Source organism: Papio anubis, chromosome 9, assembly GCF_008728515.1.
Source record: "Papio anubis isolate 15944 chromosome 9, Panubis1.0, whole genome shotgun sequence".
NCBI classification, from domain to species: Eukaryota; Metazoa; Chordata; class Mammalia; order Primates; family Cercopithecidae; genus Papio; species Papio anubis.
In genome coordinates, this window is record NC_044984.1 from 116,933,902 (window position 1) to 116,953,899 (window position 19,998).

Sequence of the window (19,998 nt, forward strand, 5' to 3'; positions counted from 1 at the left end):
TTAATGATGGAGCTAGAAAAGTAAGAGCTATTCCAAACAGTGAGAAGTGCAGGAGCGTTGGAGTAGGGAGAAGATCCCCTTAGTAGGAAGAGAGGTGGTAAGGGTAGGTATGGAGAGGTACTGGCTGGTCCCCTGAATCTAACATGTCACAGTTTGCGTATTTTGGTCAGGGGCAAAACTTGATTCTCACCAGTGTTCTTTGAACTAGATTGTATTTAATTTCACCTTGACACAAAAGAGGTGACTTGTATTGTTTTATAGATTAATATTATACATTTAGCCTGCTTTCTTTTTTAATGCAGCAATTGAGAATGTAGACTTCAGTACAGCAAAAAAGGTAAGAAAATAAATCCATAGTGTCCTCTTAAAAAAATTACATTTAATGTAAATGTAGTAGTGTTTCTGTATATAATTGGTCTACTTCTTGATATTTTAGAAATTATTATGATACAACATTTTAATAACATTTCTACTTAAAAATACATTTAGGCCGGGCGCAGTGGCTCACGCCTGTAATCCCAGCACTTTGGGAGGCCGAGGGGGCGGATCACCTGAGGTCGGGAGTTTGAGACCAGTCTGACCAACATGGAGAAACCCCATCTCTACTAAAAAACATAAAATTAGCCATGGGGTGGTGATGCATGCCTGTACTCCCAGCTACTCGGGAGGCTGAGGCAGGGAATTGCTTGAACCTGGGAGGCAGAGGTTGCCGTAAGCCGAGATTGTGCCATTGCACTCCAGCCTGGGCAATAACAGCAAAACTCTGTCACACACACAAAAAAAGATTTATAACTGATTGATATAAACTGATTTTAGTGATTTTGTGGAGCATAAATATGTATTATATATATGACATTCTTGTTGTTTTTAATTTTGCAGTTACAAGGACAAATCAAGTCCAGTTTTATTTCTACTGAAAATTATCATACTCTCGGTTGTGTCGGTCTTGTGGCTGGAGATTTAGCAAGTGAAGTTCCTGTGATAATTGGGGTAATTGTTTTTATAAAGTTTTGTTTTTTTGTTGCCTGAAGCGTTTTCTCACGAAAATGTTATTGTTTTGGTTAAATTGCAAAATAATGTGTAACATATAACCGAAACAAGGAAATTATAATATTAAGGTAATTAAAAATAACTCAATAAAAAAATTTCTGTCTTGGAAAAAATATTGCATCTTTACCTAATCTTTACCTGAAGTATAGCATTTTTTTTCAATTATGAGAGCAGACAAAAACGACAGAAAACAAAACCAAAAATTCCATTGTTATAGTACCTGTGACTTTGTCACTGATGGAAAAACAGCACATTATTGCAGCTATCTTGAAATAAATATTTACACACCACTACTTCAAAATTATGGTTATCATACTTTTTCTAATAGGAAGTGTAATTACTACTGGTGACATACTCACAGGGACTGCTGATTCTACTGCTTTTTGTTTTTTGGGGTTTTCGTGGCCTACATTCGTAAGTGAAAGAAATTCTGTTTCAGATGGAGATTAGAGAAAATAAAGATGTAAATTTTTTACCCATCCAGCTTCACAGATCCCTTGAATCTTGAAATTCAAGTCAGGTTAAGAACCTTAGTGTTAGAGAATGGTCCTAAACGAGTAAAGTGTCTTTGATGTAATCTCTGCCTCCTAAGTGATTCTACGTTATTCTTAGTCTTGGTTAGCTAGGCTACTTGCAAGTTTTGTTATTAGTGAAATGGGAATGTGGACAAGCATGCACATAGAAAAGCACAATTCATTCACAACCATTGGCATGTATACCTTGTGTATAATGTCTTATATCTCATGTTACACGTAAAAAGTAACGTTTCATTATTGGTATGCCACTTCCAATAACTGTGATCATAATTTCTTTGAATTTTGGAGGAAAACACCTAATGTTATATTCAAAGATTAGGCAAAAACCCAATATAATTACAACATTTACAACATTTTTACTTGCCAAATTTATATATTAAGTAGTAGTCAGCTGCGTGCCATGGCATGCACCTATGGTCCCAGCTACTTGGGAAGCTGAGGCAGAAGAATTGCTTGAGCCCAGGAGTATGAGGCTGCAGTAGCTCTGATCGCACCTATGATCACGCCACTTCACTGTAGCCTGGCAACACAGTGAGATCCCGTCTCTAAAAAAAGAAGAAACAAAAAAGAGAGAAAAGAAGCAGTCATATTTCCATATTGTGCATATCTAATTTAACATTTCACCAGGGTTTCAAATAATTTAAAAGTAATATTTATAAAATTTTTTCCAATTATTTGTGGTATTTTAATGAAAATACTTATCAAAGACTATATTTTAATCATAATCCTGGAAGAGGTCTTAAAAGTTCACTGCGTGTCTTTAGTGCTAGTTGCCTAAATATGCTCATTAAATATTTGTGTGAAGGCTGGCATAGTGGCTCATGCCTATAATCCCAGCACTTTGAGAGGCTGAGGTGGGAGGATTGCTTGAGCCCAGGAGGTTGAGACCAGTCTTAGCAACATAGGGAGACCCTGTCTCTACAACAAATAGTAAATTAGCCAGGTGTGGTGATGCTCACCTGTAGTCCCAGCTACTGGGGAGGCTGAGGTGGGAGGATCGCTTGAGTCCAGGAGTTTGAGGCTGCAGTGAGCTGTGATCACTGCCCTCCAGCCTGGGCAATGGAGTGAGACCCTGTCTCAAATTAGTAAAAAAAAAAAAAAAAAAAAGTTGTAATAACCATGAATTCCAATAGTACACTGTTTTTTTCATTCTCTTCTGAAATCAAGAGAGGAACTGGAAGATGAAACCTAATTAGAATATATAAATATATTTTAAAGTTAATAACCTATAAAACTTACATGTTTCTACTTTGAGGAAGGCTCAGGTCTAAGAATGAAATTTGCAGTTGATGTGCTGTGTTCGTTTTTCCAGGGAACTGGCAATTGTGCATTCTCAAAATGGGAACCAGATTTTTCCAAGAAAGGAATGACAGTTAAGAACCTTATTGATGCAGAGATTATTAAAGGTAAAATAAGTTAATGACACTATTTTAGACAATTATTGGTGAGTTTTAATTTTTATGTCAGTGTACTTAGGCTGACATATGGGTCATTTAACCCTACCACTCTTTGAAACAAGCCAGAATAGTTTGATGGTTGTTCACATACAGGACAGTTCTTGACATGTTACAGCTGTTAGTTTTACATTTTAGTAATCACCTAACAGAAATAGAGGCAGAAATAAAAGAAAATAGGACCTAGTAGTTATATAGTTCTGCCTTTCTGTGAATATGTTAATTTACTATTTAGATATATGAAATATTGAAATAAAATCCTTAGACATCTTATTTTCTCTTTTGTAGGTGCAAAGAAGTTCCAGCTAATAGACAATCTACTTTTTGTTCTTGATACTGATGTATGTTTCTTGTTTCTCCTTCAATGTTTTTACTTGATATCATGTTTTACAACAAAAATGTTGTCAGATTTACAAAGACAAGGGTTTTAGCTAGGGTGGATTACTATCTTGTGTACTGTGGTTTATTTCGGTATATGTACCAAAAAAAGTTGATCCTGAAATGTAAATTTTTTTTTTTTTGAAACAGAGTTTCGCTCTTGTCGCCCAGGCTGGAGCACAATGGTGCGATCTTGGCTCACTGCCACCTCTGCCTCCTGGGTTCAAACAATTCTCCTGCCTCAGCCTCCCGAGTATCTGGGATTACAGGCTCCCACCACCACGCCCGGCTAATTTTTTGTATTTTTAGTGGAGATGGGGTTTCACCATGCTGGCCAGGCTGGTCTCGAATTCCTGACCTCAGGTGATGCACCTACCTCGGCCTCCCAAAGTGCTGGGATTACAGACGTGAGCCATTGCGCCTGGCCTGAGATGTAAATTTGTAATCATTAAGAGATGTAGGTTAGGCACGGTGGCTCACGCCTGTAATCCCAGCACTTTGGGAGGCCGAGGTGGGTAGATCACCTGAGGTCTGGAGTTCGAGACCAGCCTGGCCAGCATGGTGAAACCCCGTCTCTACTAAAAACACAAAAAATTAGCCGGGCTTGGTGGTGGGCGCCAGTAATCCCAGCTACTCGGAAGGCTGAGGCAGGAGAATCACTTGAACCCAGGAGGCGGAGGTTGCAGTGAGCCGAGATCACACCATTCTGCTCCAGCCTGGGCGACAAGAGCGAAACTCTGTCTCAAAACAAAAGACATGTAAATGAAATGTCTCTATTGCAGAACGTGCTGAGTTTATGGGATATTTACACTTTAACTCCTGTATGGAACTGGCCCTCTCTTAACGTAGAAGAGTTTCTTCTTACTACAGAAGCAGATTCTCCTTCGTCAGTTACATGGTATGTTATGGCTATGGCTAGTAGTCATTTCCCTTCTATTAGCACCAGGTTTCTTGTCTGGTTTTGTTCAGATCATTTATTATGTTTTACGTTCTAAGCAACATTGTGAAACAGTCTGACAGAGTAAATACCAATTTGTTGTTTGCAAAATTCACTGGGAACAGGCAATAGGAACCTTCAAGTGATTGTGTTAGAAACTGTGTCAGTCTGGGCATAAACGTGCAGAAATGGAATACAGTGTCTATTACATTTTATTTTTTACGGAAGAGTGTTACTTTAACTTAGTTTATATCTTGTAATTGGCAAAGCGTACTTTTTTAAATTGATAGATAATGTATGTTTTTATTGTGTAAAAGCTTACTTGAATTATTTAAAGCTTCTTTTCTCTTTTAGGCAAGGAATTACAAATCTCAAATTAATAGCTCTGACAGCTACAGCTAATAAGGTATTGGAAAATTTTATTTCGTGCTTGTCTATATTATGTGTCAGAAAAAGCATTAGCGAATACAAAAGTAGATGTTAAATAATACAGCATATTAGCTCTTAGTTCACACGAAACCTAACAATCAGAAATAATCCTGCAGAACTCTTTTTTTTCCCCCATTTAAAGTAAAAAGCTATAAATCTTGTCTCCATATTTTAAATGGAGCACTTCAGGAACCAAAAATGCCCATAGCAAAGTGTTTATTTTATTTTATTATTATTATTTTTTTGAGATGGGGTCTTGCACTGTCCCCCTGGCTGCAGTGCTATGGCACAATCTCGGCTCACTGCAACCCCTCGCCCCCTGGGTTCAAACAGTTCTCTTGCTTCAGCCTCCCAAGTAGCTGGGATTACAGGCGCCTGCCACCACGCCCAGCTAATTTTTGTATTTTTAGTAGAGGCAGGGTTTCGCCATTTTGACCAGGCTTGTCTCAGTCTCCTGACCTCGTGATTTGCCCACCTCAGCCTCCCAAAGTGCTGGGATTACAGGTGTGAGCCACTGCGCCTGGCCCAAGAAAGTGTTTATTAGAGTGACTCTTACGTAGTTCTGGCACTGAGGAATTATATTCACCTTAAATACAAACTGTAGAATGGACTTCAGGTATATGTATGGATTTTCATTCAACATATTTGGAATATGGGGTAGAACATTATTTCATATGTGACATTTAAATCATACAGTAGGCCGGGCGCGGTGGCTCAAGCCTGTAATCCCAGCACTTTGGGAGGCCGAGACGGGCGGATCACGAGGTCAGGAGATCGAGACCATCCTGGCTAACATGGTGAAACCCCGTCTCTATTAAGAAATACAAAAAACTAGCCGGGCGAGGTGGCGGGCGTCTGTAGTCCCAGCTACTCGGGAGGCTGAGGCCGGAGAATGGCGTGAACCCGGGAGGCGGAGCTTGCAGTGAGCTGAGATCCGGCCACTGCACTCCAGCCCGGGCGACAGAGCGAGACTCCGTCTCAAAAAAAAAAAAAAAAAAAAAAAAAAAATAAATCATACAGTAACAAGCTGGGTGCGGTGGCTCACACCTGTAATCCCGGCACTTTGGGAGGCCAAGGTGAGTGGATCACTTGAGGTCAGGAGTTTGAGACCAGCCTGGACAACATGGTGAAACCCAGTCTCTACTAAAAATATAAAAAATTAGCCGGGTGTGGTGGCGTGCACCTATAATTCCAGTTACTCAAGAGGCTGGGACAGGAGAATCACTGGAACCCTGGAGGCGGAGGTTGCAGTAAGCCGAGAGCGAGCCATTGTACTCCAGCCTGGGCAACAAGAGCGAAACTCCATCTCAAAAAAAAGTAAAATAAAATAAGTCATACAGTAACAGGCTTACTTATAAATGCTTATTTTTTGCATTTAGCTTTGTACTGTGTGTTTTATTTATTTTTTTATTTATTTAGAGACAGTCTCACTCTTTCACCCAGGCTGGAGTGCAGTGGTGCAATCTCGGCTTACCGCAACGTCTTCCTCCCGGGTTCAAGCAATTCTCCTGCCTCAGCCTCCCAAGTAGCTGGGATTACAGATGTGCACCACTACGTTCCAGCTAAATTTTTTGGTATTTTTTGGTAGAGATGGGGTTTCACCATGTTGGCTAGGCTGGTCTCCAACTCCTGACCTCAAGTGATCTGCCTGCCTCAGCCTCCCAAAGTGCTCCCATGTGTTTTTTTTGGTTTTTTTTTTGTTTTTTGAGATGGAGTCTCATTCTGTCGCCCAGGCTGGAGTGCAGTGGTGTAATCTTGGCTTATTACAACCTCCGCCTCCTGGGTTCCAGAGATTCTCCTGCCTCAGCCTCCCCGGTAGCTGTGATTACAGAGGCACGCTGCCACAGCCGGCTAATGTTTTGTATTTTAGTAGAGATGGGGTTTCACCGTGTTGCCCAGGCTGGTCTCAAACTCCAGAGCTCCGGCAATCCGCCTGCCTTGGCCTCCCAAAGTGCTGGGATTGTAGGCATGAGCCACCACGCCCAGCCACTCCCATGTGTTTTAATCTGCTCTTAGTTGTGAAGTGCTGTTTTGTGCTTGCAGGTTTAAATTGATCTGCTAAATTAATTGCTCTGCTGTTTTTCTTAGATGAAAAACCTCATGGTTTATTCATTACCTACAATGGAAATACTATATTCTTTGGAAGTATCTAGTGTTTCTTCTCTGGTCCAAACAGGAATTAGCACAGTAAGTTTATGTGCATTTTAAACTATTCTTTTAACTACTTTTTTCTTTATCCAGTATCTAATCAGGGATCATTAAAAGCCTTAATAATTAAGCTAAGCATTAGTGGAACCTAGTGGAAACCTGGATAAATTTCAAGTTTATAACTATATTTATTTATTTTTTTTATTTTTTTTATTTTTTTTGAGACGGAGTCTCGCGCTGTGTCACCCAGGCTGGAGTGCGGTGGCGCGTTCTCGGCTCACTGCAAGCTCCGCCTCCCAGGTTCAGGCCATTCTCCTGCCTCAGCCTCCGAGTAGCTGGGACTACAGGCGCCCGCCACCACGCCCGGCTAGTTTTTTTGTATTTTTAGTAGAGACGGGGTTTCACCATGTTAGCCAGGATGGTCTCGATCTCCTGACCTCGTGATCCGCCCGCCTCGGCCTCCCAAAGTGCTATATTTATTAATAGAGATCCTCGAATATACTTACTTGATAGTCTAAGGTTAGTCATCATATTAAAAAAGAGAGAAAAAAAAATCAGTCATCTGCTTATTCTTCTTTCTTGTGTCGCTATAGGAGGTATAGATGATAACGGGAGATGGAGACTTGCTGTTACATATTTATGTAACTAATTTTCATATTTATGTAACTAATTTACATATTTTAAAAAATATTTTACCACGTTTGTTTAATTTCTTTTTACATACACACTATAGTTTTCCAAACTTTGGAAGTTACTTATAGACATCATGACCTGTCATGCCTAAATCTTCAGCAGGTATCTTCTAAAAATAAGGGACTTCTTCTACAATGCAATTATCACACTCAGAAAATGTAACATAAATACATTACTATTTATTATAAACTCTTCTAGGTTCAAATTTTACCAGTTGGGCCAATTACTTTAAAGCTATTTTGTTTTTCCTTATTCATGATCTAATCAAGGATCACTCATCAAATTTAGTTCTCTATGTGTTTTTGTTGTTGTTGAGACAGGGTCTTGCTCTGTTGCCCAAGTTGTAGTACAGTTGCTCGATCATAGCTCACTACAGCTGCCAACTCCTGCGCTCAAGTGATCCTCCTGCCTCAGCCTCCTGAGTAGCTGGGACTACAGGTGTGCACCACCACCTGGCTAATTTGTATATTTTTTGTAGAGAGGAGGTCTCACTATGTTTCCTGGGTTAGACTCAGGCTCCTGAGCTCAAGTGAGCTTCTTGACTCAGCTCCCCAAAGTGCTGGGATTACACGTGTGAGCCATTGCATCCGGTCCATTTTTTGTCTTTTAAGACATTGACATTTTTGAAGAGTCCCAACCCTGTGGTTTTGCAGAATGTTTCTCTATTTGGATTTGATTGTTTCATCATGATTAGATTAATGTTAAGCTTTGTTGGCACGAATACTGCGCAGGTAACACTATTTTCTAACCACATCACATTAAGGGGCTCAGGGTATCCATTTGTCCTGTTATGGGTGATTTTAAATGTGATCATTTGGTTAAGGCAGTTCTGTCAGATTTCTCCATTTGTAAAGTGTTTTTCCCTTAATAGTAAGTAACCTGTGTGATATTATTTTGAGTCTATGGGATTTATCTTTCCTAGCCATTTTTTTCCCAGTGTTTGTTTTTTTTTCCTTAAATTTTTGTGGCTACATAGTAGGTATATATATTTATGGGATACCCAGTTGTTTTAAAATCCCTTGATGGATAATTCGTGCCTGAATTATCAGTAGTTACTCTAGTAATTATAAAATGCATTGCTCTTATATTGGAATTTTAATCATGTTTTTATTGTTATTGTAGGATACCATATACCTTTTAGAAGGAGTTTGCAAAAATGATCCAAAGTAGGTCATGTTTTAGCATGTTAAGTCATAGTTACATTAAATTTTATATATTAATGTTAAAAGACAAGCGCATTTATAGTGAAATTTTTTTCCAGATTGTCTGAAGACTCAGTCTCTGTGTTAGTACTCAGATGTCTTACAGAAGCTTTACCAGAAAACAGGTAACTTCTCATTTTTTTTAAGCTTTACCCTTTAGTGAATAACTTAAATTACCTGACTAATAAGCATTTAACAAAATTTCTTTTCCATCTTATCAGATTGAGTCGGTTACTTCACAAACACAGATTTGCTGAAGCTGAGAGTTTTGCCATTCAGTTTGGACTGGATGTTGAGGTAATCATTCATGTATTCATTTGTTCCCAAACAAGCATTTCGTCATGTGCTAGAGGCTGAGGGGACAGACATGTAATACATAATTGGAATTTAGTGTGATTAAGGCTATAATAAAGGTATGACTGAAGTTGATTAGAAATTCAGAGGAAAGAGTGACCCATAGTGGGGCAGAAAGATGTTACTGAGGAGATCGTTTTCAGGCCAGGTCTTTTTTTTTTTTTTTTTTTTTTTTTTGAGACGGAGTCTTGCTCCACTGCCTAGACTGGAGTGCAGTGGTGCAGTCTCAGCTCACTGCAACCTCTGCCTCCTGGGTTCAAGCGATTCTCCTGACTCAGCCTCCCGAGTAGCTGGTATTACAGGCATGCACGACCATGCCCGGTTAATTTTTGTATTTTTAGTAAAGATGGGGTTTCACCATGTTGGCCAGGCTGGCCGTGAACTCCTAACCTTGTGATCTGCCTGCCTTGGTCTCCCAGAGTGCTGGGATTACAGGCGTGAGCCACTGGGCCTGGCCTCAGGTCAGGTCTTAAAGGTGTTCCAGACAGACCAGGGAGGGGAAAGGATTCTGGGTACAAGGTCAGCGTGGATAGAATGAGGGGGACTCGTGATGCTTCAGTAACTCCTACTGATTAGGTGGGACTAGAATGTAGGTTATATGGGCAGCAGAGAAAAAGAAGATGATGATGCAGAAGTAGGGACTTCTGTCACCCAGGCTGGAGTACAGTGGGGCGATCATAGCTTACCGCAGCCTTGACCTTCCGGGCTCAAGTGATTCTCCTGCCTCAGCCTCCCAAGCGGCTGGGACTATAGGTACATACCACCATGACCAACTAATTTTTAAATTTTTTGTCGAGACAAGGTTCATTGCCCTGAACCAGGGCAACGAAGTACAGATATAGGTGAGAGAGAAGGCTGATAAGAGAAGAATATAGGCCGGGTGTGGCGGCTCACTCCTTTAATTCCAGCACTTTGGGAGGCTGAGGCGGGCAGATAACCTGGGATCAGGCGTTTAAGACCAGCCTGGGCAATATGGCGAAACCTAAAAATACTACACTGGCAATACAAAAATTAGCCAGGTGTAATGGCACATGCCTGTAGTCCCAGCTACTCGGGAGGCTGAGGCAGGAGAATTGCTTGAAACGGGGAGGTGGAGGTTACAGTGAGCCAAGATCACACCACTGCACTCTATCCTGGGCAACACAGCAAGACTCTGTCTCAGAAAAAAAAAAAAAGAGAGAGAGAGGAATATGGTGGGTAGAATCAGCAGGACTTAGTAATCAAATGGAAGGAAGGGCAGGGGACTTGAGGTTGACTTGCTGGACTCTGGCTCAGCATACACATTGAGTGACGATGGCATGACCTGAAATGAGGAGTATGTGTGGAAGAGCAGGTTAGGGATAAAAGATGAAAAGTTCTGCTTTATGAAAATTGGGTGTGAGCTGAGCACAGTGGTGCATGCTTGTAGTACTAGCTACTCAGGAGGCTGAGGCAGGAGGATTGCTTGAGCCCAGGTGTTTCAGGCTATAATGCAGTAAGATTGGCCTGTTAATAGCCACTGCACCCCAGCCTAGGCATCATAGTGAGCCTCCTATATCTAAATTTAAAAAAAAAAAAAAAAGTGGATGTGAAGGGTCTGGTGAAATAAGGATGTCTGGTGGGAAGTTGAGGAGTGACCTACGCTACCTCTAAAGGTAGGAGACACCAGTGTAATGGCTCAGATGACTCCAGCAAATGCAGAGAGTGAAAATACATCTGAGGATGTCATGTGGGGCAATAGCATATGAGGGATAGAGGAGGAAGGGCTGTACACATATTTGGGAAGAAATAAGGGAGGAAAACTATAAGAATGTATGATTATGGAAGCCAAGGAAGCAGTAAGTTTTAAACGTACTGGGGAGTGATCAGCAGTTTCAAATACTACAGAGAAGATCAAGTGTAAAAGCTGAAAAATGGCCGGGCGCGGTGGCTCAAGCCTGTAATCCCAGCACTTTGGGAGGCTGAGACGGGCGGATCACGAGGTCAGGAGATCGAGACCATCCTGGCTGACACGGTGAAACCCCATCTCTACTAAAAAATACAAAAAACTAGCCGGGCGCGGTGGCGGGCGCCTGTAGTGCCAGCTACTCAGGAGGCTGAGGCAGGAGAATGGCGTGAACCCGGGAGGCGGAGCTTGCAGTGAGCTGAGATCCGGCCACTGCACTCCAGCCTGGGCGGCAGAGCGAGACTCCGTCTCAAAAAAAAAAAAAAAAAAAAAGCTGAAAAATGTCTGGAGAACACAGCAATTAGGTCATTGATAATCCTTGAAAAGTCAGTTTTGGGGGAAGTAATAAAAGAGAAAGCCTTATTGTAGTTGGTTAAAGAATTAATATTTACTAAGTGGGTGCTTGGTACTCATGTGCTTGTTTTAAAAATATAATGGTTTAAAACATACAGAATACTTCCTTAAAAATATATATTATATATATATATTTGTGTTTTTTGTAGAGACAGGGTTTTACCATGTTGGCCTGGCTGGTCTTGAATTCGTGACTGCAAGTGATCTACCTGCTTTAGCCTCCCAAGGTGCTGGGATTATAGGCATGAGCCACTGCGCCTGGCCAAAAAATTTATATTTATTTATATGTATATTTTGTAGAGACAGTCTTGCTATGTTGCCCAGGCTGGTCTTGAACTCCTGACCTCAAGTGATCCTCCCTCCTCGGCCTCCCAAAGTGCCGGGATTACAGGCGCGAGACACTATATCTAGCAGGAATAATTCTGTGTGTTATTTAGAAATGCATACAAGTTAAGAGACAAAGTAATTAATGGAATAAGTACTAAATACAAGAATAACATACTTCTGCTTGGGGGAAGGAGGATGATGTATTTGGAAAGACGACAGTGGGATCTGAAACTATTGGTAACATCTGCTTTATTTTTAAGCTAAAGGTGATGAGTACATTATTATTATAGTATTTATAATTTACATTATTACCTTTTTGAACATCTGAAAGATTTTAGAAGTAATGTTTAAAAAGAGAGAATGGAGCAAAAAAACCAAACCAAAACAGAAAATCCATGAAAGAAATGAGGGGAATATTCATGAATGAAACTACTCTTTGTTATCATTTATAGTTTTCAGAACCAGAGAGTCCCTGTCAAAATTCGTATTGTGTCCATTGGAAACAGAACCTGAACTTTGAGTATTTCTGACTCTAACCTTTAAAGAACTTTTAGTAGGCTTAGAAAATTGGTTGTCTTTAAAAACCAGCTTCATGAGCTGGGTGGGTGTGGTGGTATGTGCCTGTAGTCCCAGCTACTTGAGATGCTGAGGCAAGAGAATTGCTTGAGCCCGGGAGTTCCAGGCTGCAGTGAGCTGTGATTACACCACTGCGTTTTAGCCTGAGTGACAGAGCGAGACCTTGTCTCTAAACAGACAAATGAAATCGGCTCTGTCATTTTTGGACTGCATAATTTCAGACACATTACTTAACCTTTCTTGGGTCTCAGTTTTCTTGTTTGTAAAATGGGAATATTAGTACTTACCCTATAGTGTCATGATGACATGTAAATGCTTACTTCTTAGGTTATGATAATTTAAAAAGACAATTCATATAAATCTCTTTCTTCAGTTGATAAATAATCGTATATACTTGGCCGGGTACAGTGGCTCACCTTTGTAATCCCACACTTTGGGAGGTCAAGGTGGGTGGATTACTTGAGGCCAGGAGTTTAAGACCATCCTGGCCCACATGGCAAAACCCTGTCTCTACTAAAAATACAAATATTAGCTGAGCATGGTGGTGGATGCCTGTTGTCCCAGTTGCTCTGGAGGCTGAGGCAGGTGAATCGCTTGAATCAGAAGGCGGAGGTTGCAGTGAGCCAAGAATGCACTAGTGCACTCCAGCCTGGGTGACACAGCAAGACTGTCTCAAAAAGAAAAATAAGGGCTGGGCGCGGTGGCTCATGCCTATAATCCCAGCACTTTGGGAGGCCCAGGCAGGCAGATCACGAGGTCGGGAGATCGAGACCATCCTGGCTAAAACGATGAAACTCCGTCTCTACTAAAAATACAAAAAATTAGCTGGGCGTGGTGGCAGGCACCTGTAGTCGCAGCTACTCAGGAGGCTGAGGCAGGAGAATCGCCTGAACCGGGGAGGCAGAGGTTGCAGTGAGCCGAGATCCTGCCGCTGCACTCTAGCCTGGGCAACAGAGCGAGACTCCATCTCAAAAAAATAAATAAATAAAAAGAAAAAGAAAAACAAGAATAATTGTATATACTTTCAATGTGCAATATGGTGATTTTATACATTTGCATTGTGCAGTGACTAAATCAAGCTAATTAACATAACTATCACCTCACTTATCTTTTTTTCTGGTGAGAACATTTAAAACCTACTCTTTTAGCAATTTTTTTATTTTTTTGAGACAGAGTCTTGCTCTGTCTTCCAAACTGGAATGCAGTGGTGCGATTTTGGCTCACTACAACCTCCACCTCCCAGGTTCGTGTGATTCTTGTGCCTCGGCCTCCTGAGTAGCTGGGATTACAGACGCGCACCACCATGCCTGGCTAATATTTTGTATTTTTAGTAGAGACGGAGTTTCGCCATGTTGCTCAAGCTGGTCTTGAACTCCTGAGCTCAGGAAATCCACCTGCCTCGGCCTCCCAAAATGCAAGCATTACAGGTGTGAGCCACCACGCCTGGCTCTTTTAGCAATTTTAAAATATACATTATTACTAACTACAGTCGTCACAGACCTCTGAAACTCATTCTTCCTTCTAACTGAAGCTTTGCAGCCTTGGAACAACATCTCTGTATCCCCTAGCCCCTTCCCCTGGGCTCTAGTTATCAACATTCTACTCTCTACTTTTTTTTTTTTTTTTTTTTGAGATGGAGTCTTGCTCTGTTGTGCAGTAGCACGATCTCTGCTCACTGCAACTTCCGCCTTTCAGGTTCAAGTAATTCTACCTCAGCCTCCCAAGTAGCTGGGATTACAGGCACCCACTACCATGCCCGGCTAAGTTTTGTATTTTTAGTAGAGACGGGGTTTCACCATATTGGCCAGGCTGGTCTCAAACTCCTGACCTCAAATAATCCTCTTGCCTCAACCTCCCAAAGTGCTGGGATTGCAGGCGTGAGCCGCCATGCCCAGCCTATACTCTCTACTTTTATGAGTTTTACTATTTTAAGATTTCACATGTGAGATCATATAGTATTTTTTTTATTGTGTCTGACTTATCTCACTTAGCGTAATGTCCTTCAGGTTTATCTATGTTGTTGTTGCAAATGACAGATTTTCCCTCTTTTTTTTTTTTTAAATAAGGTCTTACCATGTTGCCCAGGCTGGACTCGAACTCCTGGGCTCAAATGGTTGTCCTGCCTTGGCCTCCTGAGCAGGCTGGCACTACACCCAGCTTCTAGACTGAACAATATTTTATTGTGCAAATATACCACATTTTATTTATTCACTTATCTGTTGATGGATATTTAGATTCCATATCTTAGCTCATATAAAGCTCTTAGTAAGTGTACTGCTTGACACGTTTTGTAAGGACTCAACAGAAATGGTTCCTATACTTGCTAATAATCTGGTTCACCTCTCAGATATCTGAATGTTACTTTCGTTAAATCTTATTCCTGGAGCGCATGAGGATTCCCCTTTTTCATAGTAGTTTATTTCACTCCGCTTTCTCTGAGAATAGGCCATCCGCAGGTATTATTGTAGTTCACATTGCTTGATGTGGCATATTTATATTACAGCTTGTTTACAAGGTCAAGTCAAATCATATATTGGAGAAACTGGCATTGAATTCTGTGGATGCCAGTGAACAGACTGAATGGCAACAACTTGTAGATGATGCTAAGGAAAATCTACATAAAATCCAGGTATGTTTTTCTTGTCACATACTAGAGTATTTAGACTGATGTGTTGTTCAACGTTAGGTTGCCTTACTGTGTCTGGCATTTGTGAAACAGGATGATGAATTTGTGGTGAATTACTGCCTGAAGGCTCAGTGGATAACCTATGAAACGACTCAAGAGATGCTGAATTATGCCAAAACCAGGGTAAGTTCGTTTTTTTGTATTTTGGTTTTTGTGGGTGGGGGAGAATTTGTTTTAATCTCTCATAATCCTGCCTCAAATATATTTTTTTCTCCTATCCTCTGTGTGTATTATTAATAAAAAAGTTTTTATAGCAGCTTAATGGAGATAATTCACGTCCTATACAATTCACCCATTTAAAGTATACAGTTCAGTGGTTTTTAATATATTCCTTGAGTTGTGCAAGCATCATTAATGTCAATTTTAGAACTTTAAAATCTCCCCTAAAAGAATCTTTAGGGTCGGATGTGGTGGCTCACACCTTAATCCCAGCAATTTGTGAGGCTGAGGTGGGTGGATCACCTGAGGTCAGGAGCTCAAAACCAGCCTGGCCAACATGGTGAAACTCCATCTCTACTAAAAATATAAAAATTAGTTGGGCGTGGTGGCACATGCCTGTAGTTCCAGCTACTAGGGAGGCTGAGGCACGAGAATTGCTGGAGTCCGGGAGGTGGAGGCTGCGGTGAGTTGAATTTGCGCCACTGCTCTCCAGCCTGGGTGACAGAGCGAGACTTTGTCTCAAAAAATAAAATTAAGGCTGTGCGCGGTGGCTCAATCGTGTAATCCCAGCACTTTGGGAGGCCAAGTTGAGTGGATCACCTGAGGTCAGGAGTTCAAGACCAGCCTGGCCAACATGGTGAGACCTCATGTTGTGTCTACTAAAAATACAAAAATTAGCTGGGTGTGGTGGTGCACGCCTGTAGTCCCAGCCGCTTGGGCTTGGGATGCTGAGGCAGGAGAATTGCTTGAACCTGGGGGGCAGAGGTTGCAGTGAGCTGAGATCAGCCACTGCACTTCAGCCTGGCGACAGAGACTCTGTCTCAACAGAAAAAGAAACAAAATTAAAAGATAAAATTTGTAAATGTCTGGGTGAGGTGGCTTATGCCTGTAATCCCAGTACTTAGGGAGGCAGAGGTGAGTGGGTCACTTGAGGTCAGGAGTTGAAGACCAGCCTGGCCAACATGGGGAAACCCCATCTCTACTAAAAATATAAAAATGAGTTGGGTCTGGTGGTACAGTCCTGTAGTTCCAGCTGCTTGGCAGGCTGAGGCAGGAGAATCGCTTGAACCTGGGAGGCAGAGGTTGCGGTGAGCCAAAACTGTGCCACTGCAGCCTGGGCGACAGAGTGAGACTCTATCAAAAAACAAAACAAAATCAAACCTCTATGCCATTAATAGTCATTCCCCATTTCCCCCAGTCCCCCAGCTTCAGGAAACCACTAATTTACCTCCTGTCTCTCTAGATTTGCCTATTCCGAACGGTTCAAATAAATGGAGTCATATATGTCTCCTTCATGTCTGGCTTCTTTCACTTAGCATAATATTTTCAGGGTTTGGGCTGGACGCGTTGTTTCATGCCTGTAATTCCAGCACTTTGGGAGGCCGAGGTGGACAGATCACGAGGTCAGGAGATCGAGACCATCGTGACCAACATGGTGAAACCCAGTCTCTACTAAAATACAAAAAATACAAAAAATTATCTGGGCGTGGTGGCGCATGCCTGTAGTCCCAGGAGACTGAGGGAAGGGAATCGCTTCAACCCAGGAGGTAGAGGTTGCTTTGAGCCCAGATCGTGCTTCCAGCCTGGTGACAGAGCAAGGCTCTGTCCCCCCAAAAAATAAAAATAAAAATAAATATTTTCAGGGTTCATCCATGCTGTACCACGTCAGTGGTATTTCTTTTTATTGCCAAATAATATTCTATTTTATGGATATACCACATTTTGTTTCTCTGTTTACCAGTTGATGGACATTTGGGTTGTTTATACTTTTTTCCCCCAATTTTGTTTTTATTTTATTAAAAAAATACATAACATGAAATTTACCATCTTAACCTTTTTTAAAAAAAATGTATTTTGTTTTATTTTTGAGAGGGAGTCTAGCACTGTCGCCCAGGCTGGAGTGCAGTGGTACGATCTCGGCTCACTGCAACCTCCACCTCCTGGGTTCAAGTGATTCTGCTGCCTCAGCCTTCCAGGTAGCTGAGATTACTGGTGTCCGCCACCACACCTGGCTAATTTTTGTATTTTAGTAGAGACGGAGTTTCACCATGTTGGTCAGTCTGGTCTTGAGCTCCTGACCTCAAACGATCTGCCTGTTTTGGCCTCCCAAAGTGCCTCAATTATAGGCATGAGCCACTGCACCCGGCCTATCTTGAGCATTTTTAAATTTAGTGGTATTAAATACATTCATAATCACATGCAGCCATCATCCATCTCCCCAACTCATTTCAACGTTATGAAACTGAAACTCTGCCCATTAAACACTGACTTCCCATTTCTCTGTCTCCCCAGCCCCTGGCAAACCATCTGCTGTCTATGTATATAATTTTGACTGCTAAGTACCTTATATTAAATGGAATCATACAGTACTTGTCTTTTGTGACTGGCTTATTTCACTTAGCGTAATCTCTTCCAGGTTCATTCATGTTGTTGCAAATGACAGACTTTCTTTCTTGTTTGTTTATCCATGGTCCCTGACTCTGACCCTAACCCTGACTTCTTTAGTTATTTCCACATTTTTGCTGCTGTGAATAATGCTGCTATGAATATGGCTGTACAGATGTCTATTTGAGTCCCTCTTTCAGTTCTTTTGACCATATACCCAGAAGTGTAAATGTTGGGTCATATGCTAATTCTCTTTTTTTGAGACAGAGTCTCACTCTGTCTCCCAGGCTAGAGTGCAATGGCGTGATCTTGGCTCAGTGCAACCTCTGCCTGCCCCCCGAGCTCAAGTGATTATCTCACTTCAGCCTCCCAGGTAGCTGAGATTACAGACATGTGCCTCCACACCCAGCTAATTTTTGTATTTTTAGTAGAGATGGGGTTTTACCATGTTGGCCAGGCTAGTCTTGAACTCCTGACCTCAAGTGATCCGCCTGCCTCAGCCTCCCAAAATGCTGGGATTACAGGCGTGAGCCACCACACTGGGCCCTAATTCTCTTTAATTTTTTAAGGAACTACTGTATTTTCCATGGTGACTGTGCCATTTCACATTTCCAGCAACAGTGCATAAGTGTTCCAATTTCTCCACATCTTTGCTAACACTTTGTTTTTGAGACAAGGTCTTGCTTTCACCCAGGCTGGAGTGCAATTGTAATGCATTGCAGACTCAAACTCCTTGGTTCAAGCAATCCTCCTGCCTCAGACTCTCAAAGTGTTGGGATTGGGGCCAGCGCAGTGGCTGTAATCCCTGTACTAATGTATGTAAGGTGGGAGAGTATGCTTTGATACTGTTTGTATATATTAGTCTATGCCAAAGAAATAATTTTTTAAAAAATGGATTCTTGGCTGGGTGCAGTGGCTCATGCCTATAATCCCAGCACTTTGGGAGGCCCATGCGAGCGGATCACTTGAGGTCAGGAGTTCAAGAGCAGCCTGGCCAGTATGATGAAACCCCATCTCTACTAAAAATACAAAAGAAAAATTAGCCGGACCTGGTAGTGCATGGTTGTAATCCCAGCTACTTGGAAGGCTAAGGCAGGAGAATTGCTTGAACCCAGGAGGTGGAGGTTGCAGTGAGCAGAGATTGTGCCACTGCACTCCAACTTGGGTGACAGAGCAAGACCCTGTCTCAAAAAAAAAAAAAATAATAATAAAAAGGGATTCTTTTTCTGTTATAGACCTTTTTTAACATGCAATTTTTGCAGTTGCAAATAATGCCATTTTTGCAATGACCTACGAGTATTGTTGCTATTTATTTATTTTTATTATTATTTTTTTGAAACAGAGTCTCATTCTGTACCCCAAACTGGAGTGCAGTGGTACGATCTCGACTCACAGCAACCTCAGCCTCCTGGGCTCAAGGGATTCTTGTACCTCAGCCTCCTTAGTAGCTGGGACTACAGGTGTCCTCAATGATGCCTCGCTAATTTTTTGTATTTTAGTAGAAACGGGGTTTCACCATGTTGCCCAGGGTCGTCCCAAACTCCTGAGCTCAAGCAGTCTGCCCACCTCAGCGTTCCAAAGTGCTGGGATTACAGGTGTGAGCCACTGCCTCCAACCAAATGCATTATTTTTAAAAACATGTCAGTTCTTTATAGTTTACTATTCATTTCACACTTAAATGCAATTTATTTTTTTTAATATTTTGTTATTTCACAGAAAATCCATCATTTAGGAACTAGCCAAATAGTAGATATTCTTCTAACGGTATTTCTTATTATTCTTACTTAGCTTTTGAAGAAAGAGGATAAAACTGCTCTCATTTATTCCTATGGCTTGCAAGAGGTAATTACATTAGATTTCTAGGTTAATATGTGGGTGAATATACCTTTATGTTTTCCATTCAAAATAAACCCATATTTTATCAAGAGCAAGTTATTTCAATACCTTAGTTTTCTTAACTGCAAAATGGTAATATTAATAGGTACTTACTTTATAAAGTCATTTTGAGATCAAAATTCCTGTAAACTGTTGTGCATAGTACCTGGTACCTGCTAAATATTCAAATGAAGATAAGCTGTGATGATGGTTATGATGGTGCCAAAATACATGTGTGTGTGCATGTGAGCATATAAATATTTAAATTCTTAGTTCAAAGTAAGTATTGTAATCTAGCTGGATTTTACCATAAGAACTTAGAAATCAGTGAGAAAATGGTTTTTAAAGTGTTCCTACAATTATTGTATATGTGCCTTTATAATTGGATGTAATTGGAAATGTTTTTCTTATCCCATGTTTTGTGTGTGTGTGTGTGTGTGTGTGAGAAATAAAGGCAGTCCTATGGGAATTGACTTGTGATACGAGATAAATGTGAATGTGTATAGACATGTGAAATGTAATGATTAATTG

At 41.2% G+C, this 19,998-nt stretch overlaps 1 protein-coding gene across 2 annotated transcripts in view; it reads left to right on the forward strand.

The window, feature by feature from the left end:
- KNTC1 (kinetochore associated 1) overlaps nt 1-19,998 on the forward strand; it is a 102,025-nt gene that overhangs the window by 16,728 nt on the left and 65,299 nt on the right. Inside the window, exons 7-19 of one of the 2 annotated variants that reach the window (XM_031650855.1) lie at nt 303-337; nt 880-990; nt 2,899-2,992; nt 3,329-3,381; nt 4,201-4,316; nt 4,710-4,762; nt 6,871-6,971; nt 8,748-8,791; nt 8,887-8,952; nt 9,049-9,124; nt 14,866-14,991; nt 15,082-15,171; nt 19,381-19,434. In XM_031650855.1, the coding sequence (XP_031506715.1) occupies nt 303-337; nt 880-990; nt 2,899-2,992; nt 3,329-3,381; nt 4,201-4,316; nt 4,710-4,762; nt 6,871-6,971; nt 8,748-8,791; nt 8,887-8,952; nt 9,049-9,124; nt 14,866-14,991; nt 15,082-15,171; nt 19,381-19,434 (1,019 nt within the window). Of the gene's footprint in view, nt 1-302; nt 338-879; nt 991-2,898; nt 2,993-3,328; nt 3,382-4,200; nt 4,317-4,709; nt 4,763-6,869; nt 6,972-8,747; nt 8,792-8,886; nt 8,953-9,048; nt 9,125-14,865; nt 14,992-15,081; nt 15,172-19,380; nt 19,435-19,998 lie in introns of those variants that run through there. The other variant, XM_031650856.1, reaches the window with a different exon arrangement.